Source organism: Suricata suricatta, chromosome 10 (assembly GCF_006229205.1).
Source record: "Suricata suricatta isolate VVHF042 chromosome 10, meerkat_22Aug2017_6uvM2_HiC, whole genome shotgun sequence".
NCBI lineage: Eukaryota > Metazoa > Chordata > Mammalia > Carnivora > Herpestidae > Suricata > Suricata suricatta.
In genome coordinates, this window is record NC_043709.1 from 19474452 (window position 1) to 19493469 (window position 19018).

General features: G+C 35.4%; 1 protein-coding gene across 1 annotated transcript in view; it reads left to right on the plus strand.

Annotated features, from left to right (window-relative positions):
* SLC5A8 (solute carrier family 5 member 8) overlaps positions 1-19018 on the plus strand; it is a 44412-nt gene that overhangs the window by 11467 nt on the left and 13927 nt on the right. The window contains exons 4-10 of the mRNA XM_029954985.1: positions 976-1043; positions 2066-2220; positions 5139-5279; positions 8238-8367; positions 11451-11539; positions 12687-12799; positions 15637-15704. Coding sequence (XP_029810845.1) covers positions 976-1043; positions 2066-2220; positions 5139-5279; positions 8238-8367; positions 11451-11539; positions 12687-12799; positions 15637-15704 — 764 coding nt within the window. The remainder of the gene's footprint in view (positions 1-975; positions 1044-2065; positions 2221-5138; positions 5280-8237; positions 8368-11450; positions 11540-12686; positions 12800-15636; positions 15705-19018) is intronic.

Genomic DNA, 19018 nt, shown 5'->3' on the forward strand with positions numbered 1-19018 from the left:
CTGGAGCCTGCTTCAGATTCTGTGTCTCCTTCTCTCTCTGCCCCTCCCCCTCTCATGCTCTGTCTCTCTCTGTATCAAAAATAAATAAAACATTAAAAAAAAAAAGTTTAGAAAAAAAAATTCTTTTAAAATGTTTTATTTATTTTTGATACAGAGAGACAGAGCATGAGGGGGGAGGGGCAGAGAGAGAAGGAGACACAGAACCAGAAGCAGGCTCCAGGCTCTGAGCTAGCTGTCAGCACAGAGCCTGACGCGGGGCTTGAACCCACAAAGGTGAGATCTGACCTGAGCCGAAGTCGGAGGCTTAACCGACTGAGCCACCCAGGTGCCCCGATTCAATTTCTTTAATAGATGTAGGCCTATTTAGATAATTTATTTCCTCTTGTATGAGTTTTGGCCCATTATGTCTTTTAAGGAATGGGTCTATTTTATCTAGATTATCACATTTGTGGGCAGAGTTGTGATCCTTCCACTTAAAAAGGTTATATAATATGCCCTTCCACTTCTTAGGTAAATGGTAGCAAATTATACAACTTCTCTTCTTCTTGGTTCCATCTTAGTAACAGGCACAACTTGTATTTCAGGGATTGGTATAATAATGTGTTTATTGAACCATGATGACCAATACTCTATGACCCCATTCAGTCTGGTTAACCTCCTTACAATATCAAGTTGTTTCTTAGCTTCATTACATTATAAGTGGTTTCTCATGTATTTTATTTATCCAGTGTTGGATCTAGGAATGCTGTCTAAGGGTAGAAACCAGGTCCATTTAACTCATCAAGTAAAATTTCAAATTCCACTTCTTTGGGGATATTTTATGAGATTTGGACCTAGTGTTAGGCAAGAGAGGTAGGGAGAAGATAGGTGCCCCATAAATGATATAGCTTCCTACTGATGATTTTTCTAGAAGTATTTTTATTATACATGTTTCACAGTTATTCATGAATTTTCTTTTCTTTTTTTCTTTCACAGTCACAGGATTTGACCTGTGGGGTGCAGTAGTGGCTACAGGGGTGGTTTGCACATTCTACTGCACACTGGTATGTCAAGAACATTATTTCTCCTTTCACTCTATCCACTTGCTTTGCAAAATGGAAAATTCCAGTAGTTGTGTTCTGAAAACTGCATTGTTCGTATGTAATCTCCTATTCTTATCTCTCACAAGTGTAACTTTTTGTAAGAAATACTCAGTCTGGGAAAATTTTGATTCTTTATAGAACATTGATCAAAACTGAAACTTCCTTATTTTATCTGAACCTTTGTAGTGGTCCTGAATATTGCCTTCTAATTCATTCTTACTGTTGCTAAATTATTATAGTTGTGTTCATATTATTCCTCAGCTCAGAAACCTGAGATAGTTTCCCATTGCCTATAGACAGGAGCTACAATCAAAATATATAATAACCATATAGTGTGGACACTAGTATTATTATGAATGCTAGTCCTTAGCAGTGGTGCAACTCTCATGGCATCCCTGACATACTAGGTCTTAAGACTTAAGTTGCTGGGTCTTTTATAAGATGGGGATCTTTGGGAAGGGATGTTTTTGCCAAGGACATAGGAACTGGAGGGAGATACTTGACAAGTTTTGGGCAGCAGCTAGTACAAAATGATTTTGAAATTTCAACTGCTGGTATGACCTTCTATGTGCATACTTGATTAAATATCAGCCCTGCCTATGGGATAAAGTCTATGAAACTGCCTCTTGCAATTGGACTCTGAATTTTCTTCCCAACAATCTACCTACACCATTCCACTTTGCTTCAAAATATATGTATGGCTATACTCAACATGCCAGATTTACTTTGACTTTTTTATGCTTTTACCCATGCTATTTTCTCTTCTGAGATGAACTTTCATTTTTGCCTCTGTTTCGGTCTGAAGGCTTGACTCAAATCTCACCTTCTCTTGAAGGTTCTCCAAAGCTTATGAACTACCTTGAATGGGCCTCTTGGCCCAGATCCATGTTTTCATTATTTTAATCCAGGAGAGCATATAAGCATGTAGATTATTAATAATGTCTGATAAGAGCATTAATCCTAATACCCTTTTCCCCTCAAAGGGTGGTCTTAAAGCAGTTGTCTGGACAGATGTTTTTCAAGTTGGGATCATGGTGGCTGGATTTGCATCTGTGATTATACAGGCTGCAGTGATTCAAGGTGGGATCAGCACTATTCTACGTGATGCCTATAATGGTGGAAGATTGAACTTCTGGAAGTAAGTTGCCATTTGCCTCCTGATCGATAGAATTTTCCTTTTTTTATGTAAAAATAATCTTTTTATTGAAGTAGTAAGTTTATATTGTACCTCTAACAAATAGATCTCTAAGAATGTAGTACAAAAGCTTGAAGCTGACAAGTTAATGTGTGAAGGGTTTCCACTAAGTCTTTAAGGGGCTAAAACATTCATATGGTTTGTTACATGGTACTTAGAATGGTTCTTCCTCCTAAGAAGAACTGATAACAAAAGAATATGTTTCTTCCAGATATTAAAATCTGGAATTGGTGAAAGGGTGGGGTAGGGTAATTAGAGAAGAGATAGTTGGGAAATAAGAAAAGGAAACCTCTTCAGAGAAAAACACTAGAAGACCATGCTGTCATTTTGACAGTTTTTTTGTTTCAAGCAGCCTAGAGAATTTTTCTATTGATATTTCCCTGAAGATATATAGTATATTATTATATTCCACAGTTGTATGTATGTATTATTATATAAAATTATATATTATTTCTAGAAAATTTACTAGAAAAGTTATGACTCATTTTTCAAATGTCAGTAGAATGTGTAATGTAACGTATCTTAAACAGTTATTCAGGTTTCCTAGAGAAAGACCAGTGGGGAAGCTAGACATTTCATCCCAAATATATCACACACTTAAAAGAATATTTAAAACACTTTCCATTTTGGATCAGTGGTGTCATTCTTGTTATCATGTTCAGTGTGGAAAGAGGCTCTTTTTGACCTGGACCAGCATATTTCCTCTTTAAGCAGCCCTACATTGAGACTTACAAGTTGAAGTACTGGCAAGAAGAAAGAAAAAAAACATTTCTTACTTGGTGGATCTCTTCTAGTTTTTATTTTTTAAATTTTATTTATTTATTTATTTATTTTGAGAGACAGAGATAGCGTGAGCAGGGGAAGGTCAGAGAGAGAGGGAGACACAGAGTCTGAAGGAGGCTCCAGGCTCTGAGCTAGCTGTCAGCACAGAGCCCAATGCAGGGCTTGAACCCACAAACCGTGAGATCATAACCTGAGCCAAAGCCAGACGCTTAACCGACTGAGCCACCCAGGTGCCCCTCTCTTCTAGTTTTTAAAAATGGCACTACATTAACGCATGAGACGAGCTTTTTCAGAAATTGGGACAGGGATGACATATTAATTTTCAGAGAGGAGTTGAATTATGACAAATCAATTTCAACTATTTATTATTATTATTATTATTATTATTATTATTAATTGTACTGTTACTACTTCAAGATTCAGATTCTGAGGAAGAGCCCCTTCAGTTGTCTTAGCGTGGGCATGATTCCATACCTTAGTTGGGGCAGAACAGGACTTTGTATTGACAACCATTTAGACTATTTTACAGGGCAATGGTTGTTTCCCCAAAGTATAGTTGGGTTGCTGTTACTAGAGGATTGGAGAATGCATACCAAGAAGTAGAAAGAACCAGTGGCCACTCAGAAGATCTTGATTACTCCCAACCCTCTTCCCAGTAGGCTTAGATTGAGGGGAGAGGGTATGGAACCAATCATTTTTCTGCAAAATAATTATCATTTTGTATTAAGGCAACCCATATTGCTGTGTTGAAGTTGCACCTTATACACCAATAAGAGATTCTTAAAAGATCAGACATTTTCATGATGTTTACTTTGGAGGCTACCAATCATTAAATAATAATGAAAACCCTTACTGTGTATCCCTTGTTCTTCTGATATGTTTGAGAATATGGTGGGCAAAATATTCTGCTCCAGTGGTGATAAAGAAGAGAAAGATTTTGTGTTGGTATTTTCTGTATGTTCTATATTTGTCATATGTATTGTATATGGCCTAAAACCACTAAATTGGTTGTTCTAAATCTTATCTTACTTTCCTCAAGTAGTTTGATGAATCCTTTTTGTTCTTGACTTCCATTAGCTAATATAGTAGCTGCTTTCTCTATGGGGATAAAGGGTTAACATCACTGAAACTCTTTAACTTTGATATGAAACTTAGAGAATAGAATAGAGGTTCTTATATTTCCATAAGGATGCCAGGATATGTATAAAATTAGAATACTTTCTTCAACTAATCTTAAATATAAGATTTGAGATAGATTTGGAGAATTTCATAATTTTTAGAAAGTTTCTTTGAAAGCCAATTTTGCAGAAATTTGTCAAGCTCATATTGTGTATCATAGATGAATAGAATCATTCCTTCCAAGGTAATACATTAAGAAAAGTTAAAAGACATCTCAAATGTTGAAGTTGAGCTTTCCTTGTAACAATATTTTGGACTTAAGTATATGTCATAAAGAGACTTTTCACTATTAGCATTTAGCTTGTGCACACAGCATTTTAAGAAGGCATGATTATACTGAGATAGTAACTTTGGAACATGAAAGCCTTTAAACTACATTATTTGACTGAGTTTTTGATCTTGAATATAAATTAGAAGTCTGCTGTACATGTGCTAGAAGAGGAATTATATATGCATTATATAACAAAATATTTTTGTTAATTTTGTGTTCATTTCAGTACCATATATATTGTTGTGGTATACTTAGGAACTTTCCTCTATTACTTTTTTTTTTTTTTAGTTTCATACTTCTTTCTAATTATAGTATGAAAGACTGTTTAAATAACAATTTCCTAAAGCCACAGAACAATTTTTATAAAATCTTGAAATAATTAGAATATTCATTTTTCCTCATTCCCATCTAGAGTTTCCAATTCTGTGAAATTATCCACTTTTATTTCACTGAACTTAACCTAGAAATATTTCTACCTTTTTTATTACTTAAAAAATTTGTTCATATTTACATATGTATACTTATTTACATAGATACACATTGCTTGCTTCCCAAAACTATTCTAGAATAATTTTTCTATAGTTTTTTGCCGATAGCTCAGATTTGTTTTCTGTTTCTTTTCATTTAGTTTTAATCCTAACCCTTTGCAAAGACATACATTCTGGACAATTGTTATAGGAGGGACCTTCACATGGACCAGCATCTATGGCGTCAATCAATCCCAAGTGCAGAGATATATTTCCTGTAAAAGCAGATTCCAGGCAAAACTGTAAGCCAAATATGGTATAGAAATCATCAATAACCATCAGTTGTCTTTATTGAAATTCTTTCATTAGGCAACTTTGCTCAGGTTTAAGTTTTATGTATCATGAAATTCCAAGAGATAAATGATACTTAGTTATAAAAGGATCAAGTAAAACAAAGTGGTACTGTATATTTTAAATCAGATATTTGAAATATTTATATGGATTATTTAGTAAAACAAATCTTTTATTGTGTGTCTATTTGTATAAGGAATTATGGAGGATAAAAATTATAAATACATATGGCTCTTTTCATGAAGGAACTTAATATCTAGTTAGAAATATATATGCACATATGCAAAAAGTGAAATAACACTAGAAAAGTATAACAGTTCTGTAGAAGGATAAAATGATAGAAGACGTGGTCAAGAACATTATATTGCCAGATGTGTTGGTGTGTTTTATTTTCAGGCACAGTGATAGATTTATAGCTCTGCTCTAATACTTGCTACTTGTGTGATCATGGGCAAGTCACTTAGTTTCTCTAAGTCTCGGTTTGTGAACTTATAAAATGAGCATAAGAAACAGTATATATTTCATGAGAGGTATTGTAAAAAGCCGTGTTTGGCACACACCTGGTCGGGGTCCAGTAAATGTGAATTCCATTTTCTACATCAAATCGTAGGATGTGAAGGCAGAGAATGGGTGAGACATTCTTCTCAACCAGGAAGACCCTGAATAATGACCATATGAGGGCAGGTGGAGAAGAAGTGGAAGAGCATTCCACGTAGACATTGGTTTGAACATAGCCCAGAGGTCAGAAGGACAACATGGTCAGGGAACCCTCAAGCCCATCGTAGCTTGAGCAAAGAGTACAAATGGTGGCCGGTTTCTCAGGAACCCTCAGATCAGTGTGGTGACAACCATTCCCCATGCTGATAAACATGGCTGACTGGGCCCACACGCATTTAAGGAACTTAAAAAAATCCCAAATAGCTTAAGAATAACAGCATGATTAAAGTAGGACAAGTAATGGCAATTCTATTTCTGTTCAAAGGGGGACATGAAAATATTGTGGTGTCACCTGTCAGAATTCAATATATTGAAGGTAAATTAGTTTAGATATTTTGTATCTTTGGAAAATTCCATAATAAAATATCTACATGAAAATCAACATAGTAACTGGATATAGAATCCCCCAAAAGTATGCTGAATTGAGTTTTTAGGAACTTTGAAGGAATGTAATTTATACATCCACTGGACTTTAAATCTATTCTAGAGCTGACACCTCTCCCAAATTAATTGTGCATATTCTTTTCTGTTTCTTTGGGAACATGAAACTTAAGAAGCACAATTTTATAACTCAAAGACCAGAATTAGAGCTCTAGAACTTTCTTAATAAAAAACCATTTCTTTTAGAATGGCCCAGTGGGTCTCCTTAACAAGGCAGATTCCTGAGCTCAGAGCAACCATTTTCTCCTGCTTTTTAACACTGGCTCCCTAAGAAGAATTAATCCCAGCCAAAAAGTTAAGACCTACTGACATTGATTGACAAGGGATAGTATTAGATGTTGTTGATAAGAAATCTATTTGAATGGTATTAAAGTCAAATAAGACTATACAGTAAAGTATTAAACCCATATATTAGAAAGGTTTTTAGAGCAGGTGTCTGTGTAGATTTTCTGATGATTTGGAAATGAGATATAGTTATTACACTATTTTAAGATAATAACAAAACATAGAGTAAATTTAGTCAATCAAAGGGAAAGGCTAGCACCTGTTTGGCACCTGTTGAAGGTGGGTCCTTCTGAAACAGTCTCTGAGCTAGAGATTGGCATGCCACAGTCTGTTAGGAAATCACTACCTGTAGAAGAAAATGAAGAGAAGGAAGCAGGACTGATAAGAGGGAGAAGTTGGATTATGATGCATTCTCAGCCAAGGCCTTAGGAAAGCTCTAAAGTTGGGCTGACTCATCAAATTTGTCCTAGATTAGGGTGAGGGGACTGGTCCTTTAAACACCTGAATCCACTAGTCATTGGACACAGGTGCCCAGGGAAGGAGGCATGACATTGGGGGCTGTACCCCTCTTCAGCCTAGGGCACCTTGTTTCAGTATTCACTACAGCACCCTTGGGAAAACAATGTAGTCACCTCAGTGAGAGAGATGTTAATTACTCAACTGATTATTAAGACACAGAACTCAATGACATTAATATTCATAATATCAATAACTACCATTTAACAAATGTTATTACATGCCAAGCTATATGGTATTACTATTTCATTTAGTCTTATAACTCTGTGAGGTAGGCATTGTTATCTGTAGGTATTAATGAGGAAACTGAAGTTCAAAGAGGCTAAATTACTTGCCTAGGGTCACATATGATAGATAGAACCAGCATTTATGTTCAGGTCTGATCCCGTGTTGTTTTATAAACCTTTATACTCTCCTGGAGCACACACCATGTATTATAATGGTGAGCATTGTTTGGGAAGATAACCTGTTCAAGGAATGCAGGTTTGCCTTTCATACTTATTAGGTGATATTACAAACCACATCTAAGCAAGTTTGATGAGTTGCTATGTAGATGCTAACAATGTTTAGCAGTTTAGAATTGCATTACTTTTAAAAGGAAAATGAGTAATAATTACTGCTATTTTGACTATTAAAAATCTTTATTTCATGATAAGAAGTCCTGAAGTAATATAATTAGATATCATTATAAAGCTGATAATGCCCAAGGAACTCTGACCAGGAGATACATTTATTTAATAGAGAAACCCCAACTATTCCAAGTATCTCCAAATATATTGTTGATTGACAGCATAAGGAGAAGGTTAGGCTAGAACAAAACAGATAGCAGTTTTGATAACCGAAAGATAGTGTACATTTATTGAGTAATCATGAAGGTCTTTTCTGTTTTTATTATAAGTTTCCTAATCTTTAGGATGGAAATTACAATTGTCATTTGCTGTCTTGTTTAGGTCTCTCTACATCAATCTTCTGGGACTCTGGGCAATCCTCACCTGCTCAGTGCTTTGTGGGCTCGCCCTATATTCCAGGTACCATGACTGTGATCCTTGGACAGACAAGAAAGTGTCTGCACCAGACCAGGTTCAGTACCATGTCTTTCTTATATGTCCATTAAGGATACCCAGAAAGCTTATTGGTTGAGAGGGAAGAATTTCATGTTTTTGTAGAGAAACAGCAAATGAATACAATGTAATCATCTTTAATTTCTATAAGGCATTTGGCAAAAATTTATTTTAGCAGATATAACAAGAATGAATAATGCTATATCCAAGATTAGAATATTGAAATACCTGGAAAAATTTCAAGCCAAGTGTTCAATAGAAATGGGGAGTAGAAATGTAAACACAATTCAAGAAAAAAAAAACCCATACACAGACTGTGGTAGTATAGAACATTTTACGATTATTCTCTTATCACTTATTTATCAATGGTTTAACCTTCTAGTTTTAAAATGATAAACAAATCTAATGAGTGAACATTTATTGAGTACCAACTATGTGATAAAATTCTGTGCTTACAGCTTTGTATGCTTTATATCTTTTAATTCTCACAACCCTATAATTCTAATTTTAGAGATGAGAAAATGAGTGACTCTCAGAGAGGCAGTATAACTTGCTCAAGGTCACATAGCTAATAAGTAAGAATAGCTGCAAGCACTCATCATACTATCATAAGTGCTTTATGTAAACTTCAACTTTGAATCCTTATAGCCACACTCTGAGGTAGGTGCTATGAGTATCTCTCTTTCAGAGATGAGGAAACTGAGACACAGACAAGTTATGTAACCAACTAGCAAATCTGGGGCCGGAATTCAAACTCAGGCAGGCTGCCACCAGAATGTTTGTGCCTTACCGCCTCTCAGAAAGTGTGGCTAGGATTCAAATCCAGGGCTGCTATACTTCGAAGCTTGAGTTGTTGTTCTCAGAGTTTTTGCCAAAAAATTTTTTTTAAATATTTATTTATTTTTGAGAGAGAGTGCATGAGCAGGGGAGGAACAGAAGGGGCAGGGACAGAGGATCCAGAGTGGGCTCCAAAATGACAGCAGAGAGCCCTGTGTGGGGCTCAAACTCATGAACCGTGAGATCATGACCTGAGCCAAAGTTGTCGGGAGCTTAACCAACTGAGCCACTCAGGCACCCACTCCTCAAGTTATTTTCTAAGACTTGTTTGTAAATCAAGTGCCCAAGAGACTCATGAGAAAGAAGATAGACTGCATTTTAGGTTGGTGTAAATGCATCACATACTCCTAACTGCAACTTTGTGGGATTAGAAATTGAGAGCCTCCATGAGCTGTGCATCTCAACCCTATCTTCACGTGTGTCCTTCTGTTAATAAATAGATCTTTCCTATTTGCTCAGAGAATCTAAGAATCATGTTTACTCTGAAGATGGAGGCACTCTTCCCTTACATTCTCTCTAGTGAAGAATATTTTGTTCTTTTTATCAATCTTTATTGTTTGCGTTTTATAGAATGAAGATAATAGGGATGTTAAAAATGTTTCTAATTTATCTTATCCCATCCCTGGACCATTAATACAAAAAATGTCTATGATCTCCTAACCCTGAGGTTCCTTGTCATAGAATGGCAGCAGGGGTGGGGGAGGAGGGGTCTTGCATGCATTCACCTGTCATTTAGAGAGCCTGTGCTTTTTTTTTTTTTTTATTAAAGAAAGAGGTTTTCTCCTAATTGGATGATTCCAGTATTGTGTTGATTGTTAAGGAGTTAATCCAATTAACTGCTCCCTGGGGATACAATGCACGTAGGCAAAGTCCGTGGAAAGTCAGGTCAAAATCTTAACCTGAGGAGAGCAAAGATACATTTCTGTTACACTCTGTTAGACTTCATCCTGAAGAAGCAAGATTAGTGTTTAGATATAGCTTTACTGCTTTCCTATCAATCAGTCTTGCTGGTTCTAACTATACCTGAGGGGGTCATTCAGAATATGAAAATCACACCAAAAACTTTTGAGAAAGTTGATGATAGAGTAGAAGATTTTAGATCTTGTTATAGCAGTAATAATGGAAACGTGACTTTTGCTTATGTATGGAATATTGCTTGAAGTTACACTTTTAAGAAACCTTGGGAAAATTGGGTCTTGATTTCATAGAGATAACTCCTATTCTCTCTTTATGAGAATAAGAATTAGTAAGCTTTGGATAAAGTGGATAACTTATTAAAACTGAATAATTCAACACAGACCCTTGTAACAGTGGGGGTGGGGTGGGGGGTGTTCTTCCATATCCCATAACAAACTATTGTTAAATGAAATCAAAGAGTCTGATAAGATAGAACACGCCATCTACTCTATACTATCAGAGAAGGAATCAAGAATGTTTCAGTGCAAATGAAAGGAACTTCTCCTAGAGAATTATCCTCTTAGGATCCTTTTGATTTAAATTAGTTTTCCCAAAAGACTGGCATATAACATAGTACTGAAGTAATACACATTCCCATCCTTATTTAATATTTATTTTTTAATTGTTTATTTTTTAATTAAAAAATTTTTTAGTATTTATTTTTTTAAAGTAATGCTAAAAAGTAAGCTGATATCAGGAACTTTTCAAAAAGAAACAAGTTTCAGAAACGTCCTGAGAGTACTCTCCCCTTGTCACTATATCTCATACTATATGCAATCATAATTATACTTTCAGTCCTAGGTAGTGATTGAAGTTCACAAAGATATCTTTGAGTCATCAAGTCAAGTTAAATTAATTTAACTATGCTGTTTGCTTAAGCATAAGGGTATGTAAAATATTTCCTTTAAATTGCTTTATCATTCTAAAGAATGAGAACAGATACCTTTCATCAAGCATTTACTCTATTCCATGTACAATATCAAAAGCTATACATAGATTGTCTAATTTAACTTTTATGGCAAGTCTATGAAATTAGTATTAGTACCCCTATTTTACAGTCTTTTCAAACTCTATTTTGAGTCAGAGAAATTAACAAAAACCACTTCTGTCTGAATCTAGAACCTGTATCCTTAACTACTGTGCTCTTTTAAGTGTTAGCAGTTAAAGAGTTATAATTTTTCATATTTGGAAATTTCAATTATGTGGAATAAGTTCCTTTAGTTCTTGAAGAACACAAGATAAATGATGCTTTAATTAACTTTATTTGATAGAAAATAGCACTCAGGAGTAAATTTTGGAATTTTTCAGCTCATGCCTTATTTGGTACTGGACATTCTACAAGATTATCCGGGACTTCCTGGACTTTTTGTGGCCTGTGCTTACAGTGGAACATTAAGGTATGAACTATGGCTCTAACAATACATGGTTTCCCTATTTGGATCTTTCTTTCGTTATTGGATATTTTGGGGGATAAAGCTGAATTCAGGAAGTGAGCACAAATGGCACAATGTGAGTAATCTACTCATTGTATCCTGTTGGTCTCAGTCTTAGTCTTATCTCTGTGGACTAGCAGTCTATTATCTTCCGCCTCCACTTGTAACTTGGTCCCTGCTGACTGATAATACATCATCACCTACCCTGGAGGGTCACTATAATGATCAGTTGATGGTAGTTTTTACTGATTATCAAAAATGGGTATGTACAGTCTCAGTTTAAAATGTGTGGATAGATAAAGCATGGTCAAATGGAAAATTAGAATTAAAATCTCCTGTTACATGCTGAATAATATACACTGTCCAAAGAATCTTGTTCTGTGTTTGAACTTATTCACTGCACTTTCTTCCAGTGTTTGTGCCAGGGATTTTTTTTGAGAGAGCGAGAGAAAGAGAGAGAGAGAGAGAGAGAGAGAGAGAGAGAGAGAGCGAGCGAGCAAGCAAGCCGAGAGTGAGCATGAGCAGGGGAGAGGGACAAAGGGAGAGAGAGAGAATCCTATGTAGGCTCCATGCTCAGCGTAGAGTCCAGCACACAGGCCTTGATTCCATGACCCTGGGATCATTACATGAGCTAAACTCAGGATTTGGGTTCACGACCAACTAAGCTACCCAGTGCCCCTGTGCCAGGAAATTCTTGATTAACATGTACAGCATATGTTAGTGAGGATCCAGGATATTAATATTATTTACATTTATGGCATATGCTAGTGAGGTTTTATGACAGTCCTATCTCCGCACAAAGAAAAATAAGTTTTAAAGTCACTATATAATAGTACTGTGTAGTCTGTAGCTTCTTTACATAGACACTGAAGATTTATTGCAAAATGGAAGCAACATAAAATTGTCCTTTCTCACTATTAAGCTTATGGATGTTGACTGAATCATTCTTAGATGATTACTGTTTCCAGAAAGAAGATGTTGTGATCATGAAAAATATAGTAAGTCTGGTTATATTTCAGAAATGACAGTTTGTTTCCCTCTTTCTTCTTCCTTCTTAAAGCATTATTAAAGTTAAAATATTATAAATCAAAAGTTTTATTTTCTCCTACAGCACAGTGTCCTCCAGTATTAATGCCTTAGCAGCAGTAACTGTGGAAGATCTAGTTAAACCTCACTTCAGATCACTCTCAGAAAGGTCTCTCTCTTGGATTTCCCAAGGAATGAGTAAGTTTCCATGTTCACAATTCCATTTTAACCCTGGAAGATGATTTTTAGAGATACAAGAAATTCTTTTTCATGGAAGACACAGAATAAGAAGCTCTGACTATAAATGTGTCTATACATATGCATGCCTCTGACTCAACACAGTCTTGTCATATTCACAATCAAGATTTGAGAGACAATTCAAGCAACTAATTGTCAGGGGACCATAATGAACCATTTCCAGGGGTCCTTATTTGGATGTCCTTCTTTTTGAACTTCTTAGCTACAGAAAAAATCCAACTCTTTTCCTTTTCAAACTTCAGCCTACAGTTTTAAGAAATACCCTTAGTTTAGAGGCAAGAGCCACGCATTTTATTACCGGTCAGTTTAAAGTACATAGTCTGTGTGTATGAATTGAAGATAAACAAAGTGTTATGATTTTTGAAACATCTTGATTGTCTATTCTGTCTGTACATGGTAGGCTGCCCTGAAGATAGTCAATAAAATTGTACAAGGAATACTCATCTTCTGTTTATAGATGTAGGACCTTTTGAGGGTTAAACATCAGTTGAATGGAAGGATTTAAAGACCCCAGGTCCCAGATGTCCCAAATGTAACAAGCTGACTCAAAGAAAGCTGGCTAGTGTACTTTATTCTTTGATTTTGACATTTTAGTTATATGTGTTCTGAAATTATTGACTAACAAACATTTTTTTCAAAAAATCTTTAACTTAAACCCAATAACACTAATAGACTGTCAAAGAAATAGTAAATAATATTCCATTTGGAACCATAATTCTATATATAATTATCTTGACTATAGCCTGGAATAAGTACTTAATTTATATTCTTCAGTGTCCCTTACATTTAAATAACATTGCATCATTTTATTCTGTACCAATTTTAATCCTAGAGCATAATTTCAGAATGATACATCACTTCCCAAAGAGTATTTAGATTGGTTCACTATAGGATTATTGAAACTGTGTGGTTTTTAAATAGAAGCTTTTGAAGGCAGACAGACCCAATCTTGCTCACCAGTTTATTAGCTTTAAGCAAATCCAATAACCCGATAGAGCTTGAATTTCTTTGTATGGAAAATGAAGCAAAAAGTACTCACCTTGCAGGTACAATAAAGTTTAGAGATAATGCATACAAAACAAGAGGCACTAAGTTGTACTCAAGGAAGGATGTTAATAATGATTAAGAGCAAATCAAGTCTGCTAGTGTAGATGAGGTTTTTCTTTACTTTGGAGGGTTATATAAAGTCATTATCTTGAGGTATGTGCAGTAAAGATATCATAGAGAAGAACATGGCAAATGATTTGAATGTGTTTCCAATAACTTTGAATGCCAAAACCCACAATGGTGACCCTCCATGAGCAATCAGATATAAAAGAATCAAGCTAAATATGTTGGAAATACCATTTGTGTTAGAATTTAGAAACATAAAAAATCATTGCATCTCAAGCTCTTTTCAAAAAACTTCATGGCAATGAGAAAGCGTGAAATCTGGCCATTTGTAGCAAAGTGGATGGACCTCGAGGGTGTCATGCTAAGCAAAATAAGTCGAGCAGAGAAGGATAGATACCATATGTTTGCACTCATAGGTCTAACAGGAGAGACCTAATGGAGGACCATGGGGAGGGGAAGGGGGAAAGACAGCTGGGGAGAGAGAGGGATGCAAAACCTGAGAGACTATTGAATGCTGAAAACGAACTAAGGATTTGAGGGGGAAGGTGAGGGGGAAGGGAGATGGTGGTAATGGAGGAGGGCACTTGTGGGGAAGAGCACTGGGTGTTATATGGAAACCAATTTGACAATAAACTATTAAAAAGAAACTTAATGTAAGGTTTCCATTCAGGTACAATAAGGTCATTTACCCAATATAATTAACAAAGGTGTGAATGCTAGTGTAAGTCAGATAGATATAAGGAATGTACTAATTTTATGATGAGCAAAGCTATCATTCATTTTTTTTGTGTTTTGAATTGTAAGTGTAGGAAATTATATTGACTGATTTCAGGTGATTTGTGCTGAATGGAAGTCTTCAAAAATAAAAATCTTGTGTGTGTGTGTGTGTGTGTGTGTGTGTGTGTAAATTTTCTTATAATTTAAAAAGCAAAACATGTACTTGGAGAAAATCTGAATAATACTGAAAGCCAAAAGAGAAAAAAAAAATCCCACAGTCTATAATATGGCCAACAGTGGTGGCTTGAGGACTTCTATAAAGTTTGGGGAAACAATTTGGTAGAAGGCGTAATATCATACTTGTCTTTGATGCTATCTTTCTTGGCTAGTTTAACAAGAAAGGGTTGGGTATGTTGATTGAGATTACAAGAGGGATAAAGGTCCTAAACCACCCCTTCCTTGGTGCGGATTAACACTTCCCAGGAGAAATGGACACTTCAAATCAGAACACTCTAATTTCTGATGCTTAGTAATCCCTTCCTCCATTATGCTATACAGAGCAGAGTTGGATTGTGTCCTGTTTCTGGCAAAGTGAAAACAGAGACCTGAGCCTTCCTTTATAAACAAATGTTCATAGAGGATTAACCTAATAACATAATAGTTCTTAGCTTTAAAGTCTCTATAGTTAATGCTAGAGATTTTTCACTTATATAATCTAATGTAATTAATCCTGAGACACAATATCAGAGTCTTCTTTCCTCTTTGCACACTGCTGATCTTGTAGGAAAACACCCCTTCTTATTTTTGTGTCTGGCTTTGATGAATGTGGCCATTTTTCACCACAATCATATTAATTACTTTGAATCAAAGGTATGGTAGCTTATTCTATTGAGAATTCTAATCCTCTGGGTCTGAATTTTACACTGGCTTTTATATCATCCATCTAGGTGTGTTGTTTGGAGCTCTGTGTATTGGAATGGCTGCACTGGCATCACTAATGGGAGCTTTGCTGCAGGTAAGAGCTGATTCTGGGAGGTTTGAGTCCTAATCACTGAATTCTTGTTTTTTAAATGTTGCTATGGCTGTCCTTCCAGACATATTCATATGTATGAACCCAGGAACAGAGATGACTAAATTCTTTAAATTTTTTAAAATTAAACTTTCTATTTTGATATGATGTTAGATTTACATGCAATCTTAAGAAATAATACAGAAATACCTCATATGCCCTTTATCTAGTTTTCCTCAATGGTGTGAAATATAGAATGATGTTCTTTTTTCCACCGTCCTTTCCCTGTGGATGTCCAATTATAAAGGACTATCTTTTCTTCCATTGACTTGTCAACTATATAAGAAATCAGCTAGGCATATCTGTGTCATCTATTTCTGGTTTCTTTATTCTGTTCTGTATATCTGTGTGTCTATCCCTCTGTCAATACTACATAGTCTTGATTTGTATAGCTTTATAACAAGTCTAGAATCAGGTATATTAATTCTTTATTCTTATTTTTAAAAATTATTTTAGCTATTCTAGTTTCTTTGCCTTTCCATATAAAGTTTAGAATAATCTTCTCTATATCAAAAAAATGTTGCTTAGATTATGATAGGATTGCATTAAATCTGTATATCATCTTGGGGAGAATTGACATCTTTATTATCCCGAATCTTTAAATACATAAATACAGTATATTTCTTCATTTAATTAGATATCTGATTTTTCTCATCACTATTATGTAATTTTCAGTATACAAGTTGTATATATATTTAGTGAGATTTGCACCTCAGTATTTCATTTTTAGAATTAAAAATATGTTTTTATTTTAATTTCAGTTAGTTAACATACAGTGGTGTATTAGTTTCAGGTGTACAATATAGTGATTCAACAATTACATGCATTACCTGGCGCTCATCATGACAAGTGCACTCTTTGATCCCCATTACCTACTTAATCCTTCCTCCCACCCACCAGCTTCCCTCTGGTAACCATCAGTTTGTTCCCTATAGTTAAGGGTCTGTTTCTTGGTTCATGTCTCTCTCTTTCTTTCTCTCTCTCCTTCCCTTTGCTTGTTCGTTTTGTTTTAAATTCACATATGGATGAAGTCATATGGTATGTATCTTCCTCCGACTGATTTATTTTGCAAAGCATTATACTCTCTAGCTCCATCCACATCATTGCAAATGCCAAGATTTCATTCTTTTTATGAGTGAGTTCCATTACTCACACACGTGACACATCATTGTCCTTTCACCAATCAGTGGACACTTGGGCTATGTCCATATTTTGGCTATTATAAACAATGGTGCTATAAACATAGGGGTACATGTATCTCCTTAAATTAATGTTTTTGTGTTCTTTGGGTAAATACCCAGTAGTACAATTACTGGATCATAGGGTAGTTCTATTTTTAACTTTTTGAGGAACCTCCATACTGTTTTCCAGTATGCATTCCCACCAACAGTAGAATGCACCAGTTTACATTCCCACCAGTTGTGCACAGTGGTTCCTTTTTCTCCACATCCTCACCAGGACTTACTGTTTCTTGTATTATTTTTAGCCATTCTGATAGGTGTGAGGTCATATTTTATTGTAGTTTTGGTTTGTATTTCCCTGATGATAAGTGATGATGAGTATCTTTTCATGTGTCTGTTGGCCAGTGTCTTTGAAGAATTGTCCTCCCATGTCCATGTCCATGTCCATTTATTATTTTTAGGGGGGATGTTGACTTTTACAAGTTCTTTAAATATTTTGTATACTAACCCTTTATCAGATATGTCATTTGCAAATATCTTTACCCATTCAGTAAGTTGTCTTTTAGTTTTGTGGATTGATTCCTTCATTTTACAGAAGCTTTTTATTTTCATGTAGTCTCAATAGTTTATTTTTGCTTTGTTTCACTTGCCTCAGGGAACCTATTTAGAAAAAAGTTACCACAGCCAATGTCATCAAAATTACTGCCTGTGCTCGCTTCTAAGATTTTTATTGTTTAAGGTCTCACATTTAAATCTTTAATCCAATTTGAATTTATTTTTCTATATTGTGTAAGAAAGTGGTCCAGTTTCATTCTTTTGCAGGTAGCTGTCCAATTTTCCCAAAGCCATTTGTTGAAGAGACTTTTTCCTACTGGCTATTCTTTCCTGCTTTGTTGAAGATTAATTGACCATATAATTGTGGATTTATTTCTGTGGTTTCTATTGTGTTTCATTTATTTTTGTCTATTTTTGTGCATACATACTGTTTTGATTACTCTAGCTTTGTAATATAACTTGAAGTCTGGAATTGTGATTCTTCCAGCTTTGCTTTGCTTTTCTAAGATTGCTTTGATCACTTGGGTTTTTTTGTGGTTCCATATAAATTTTAGAAGTGTTTGTTGTGGTTCCATGAAAAATGCTATTGATGTTTTGATAGGGATTCCATTAAATGTGTGGATTGCTAGGGTAGTATAGACATTTTAACAATATTTGTTCTTCCAACCCATAAGCATGGAATATCTTTCCATTACTTTGTGTCATCTTCAGTTTCTTTTATCATTGTTTTATAGTTTTCAGAGAACAGGTCTTTCACTACTTTAGTTAGGTTTATTCCTAGTATCTTATTATTTTTGGTGTATTGTAAATGTGATCGTTTCATTATTGCTGTATAGAAATGCAACAGATTTCTGTCCATTGATTTTGTATCCTGTAACTTTACTGAATTTGTTGATCAGTTCTAGGGGTTTTTGGGTGGAGTCTTTCAGGTTTCTGTGTATAGTATCACATTATCTGCAAATATTGAAAGTTTTGCTTCTTCCTTATCAATTTGGATGCCTTTTATTTCTTTTTTTATAATAGTTTATTGTCAAATTGGTTTCCATATAACACCCAGTGCTTCTCTCCACAAGTGCCCTCCTCCATGACCATCATCCCCTTCCCCCTCTCCCTCTCCCTTCAGCCCTCGGTTCGTTTTCAGTATTCAATAGTCTCTCATGGTTTGTGTCCCTCTCTCCCCCTAGCTTTCTTTCCCCCTTTCCCTTTCTATGGTCCTCTGTTAGGTTTCTCCTGTTAGACCTATGAGTGCAAACATATGGTATCTATCCTTCTCTGCCTGACTTATTTCACTCAGCATGACACCCTCGAGGTCCATCCACTTTGCTACAAATGACCATATTTCATTCTTTCTCATTGCCATGTAATACTCCATTGTGTGTGTGTGTGTGTGTGTGTGTGTGTGTGTGTGTGTATGTGTGTGTGTGTATTCTTGATCCATTGATCAGGTGATGGATAATTAGGCTTTTTCCATGTTTTGGCTATTGTTGACAGTGCTGCTATGAACATTGGGGTACATGTGCCCCT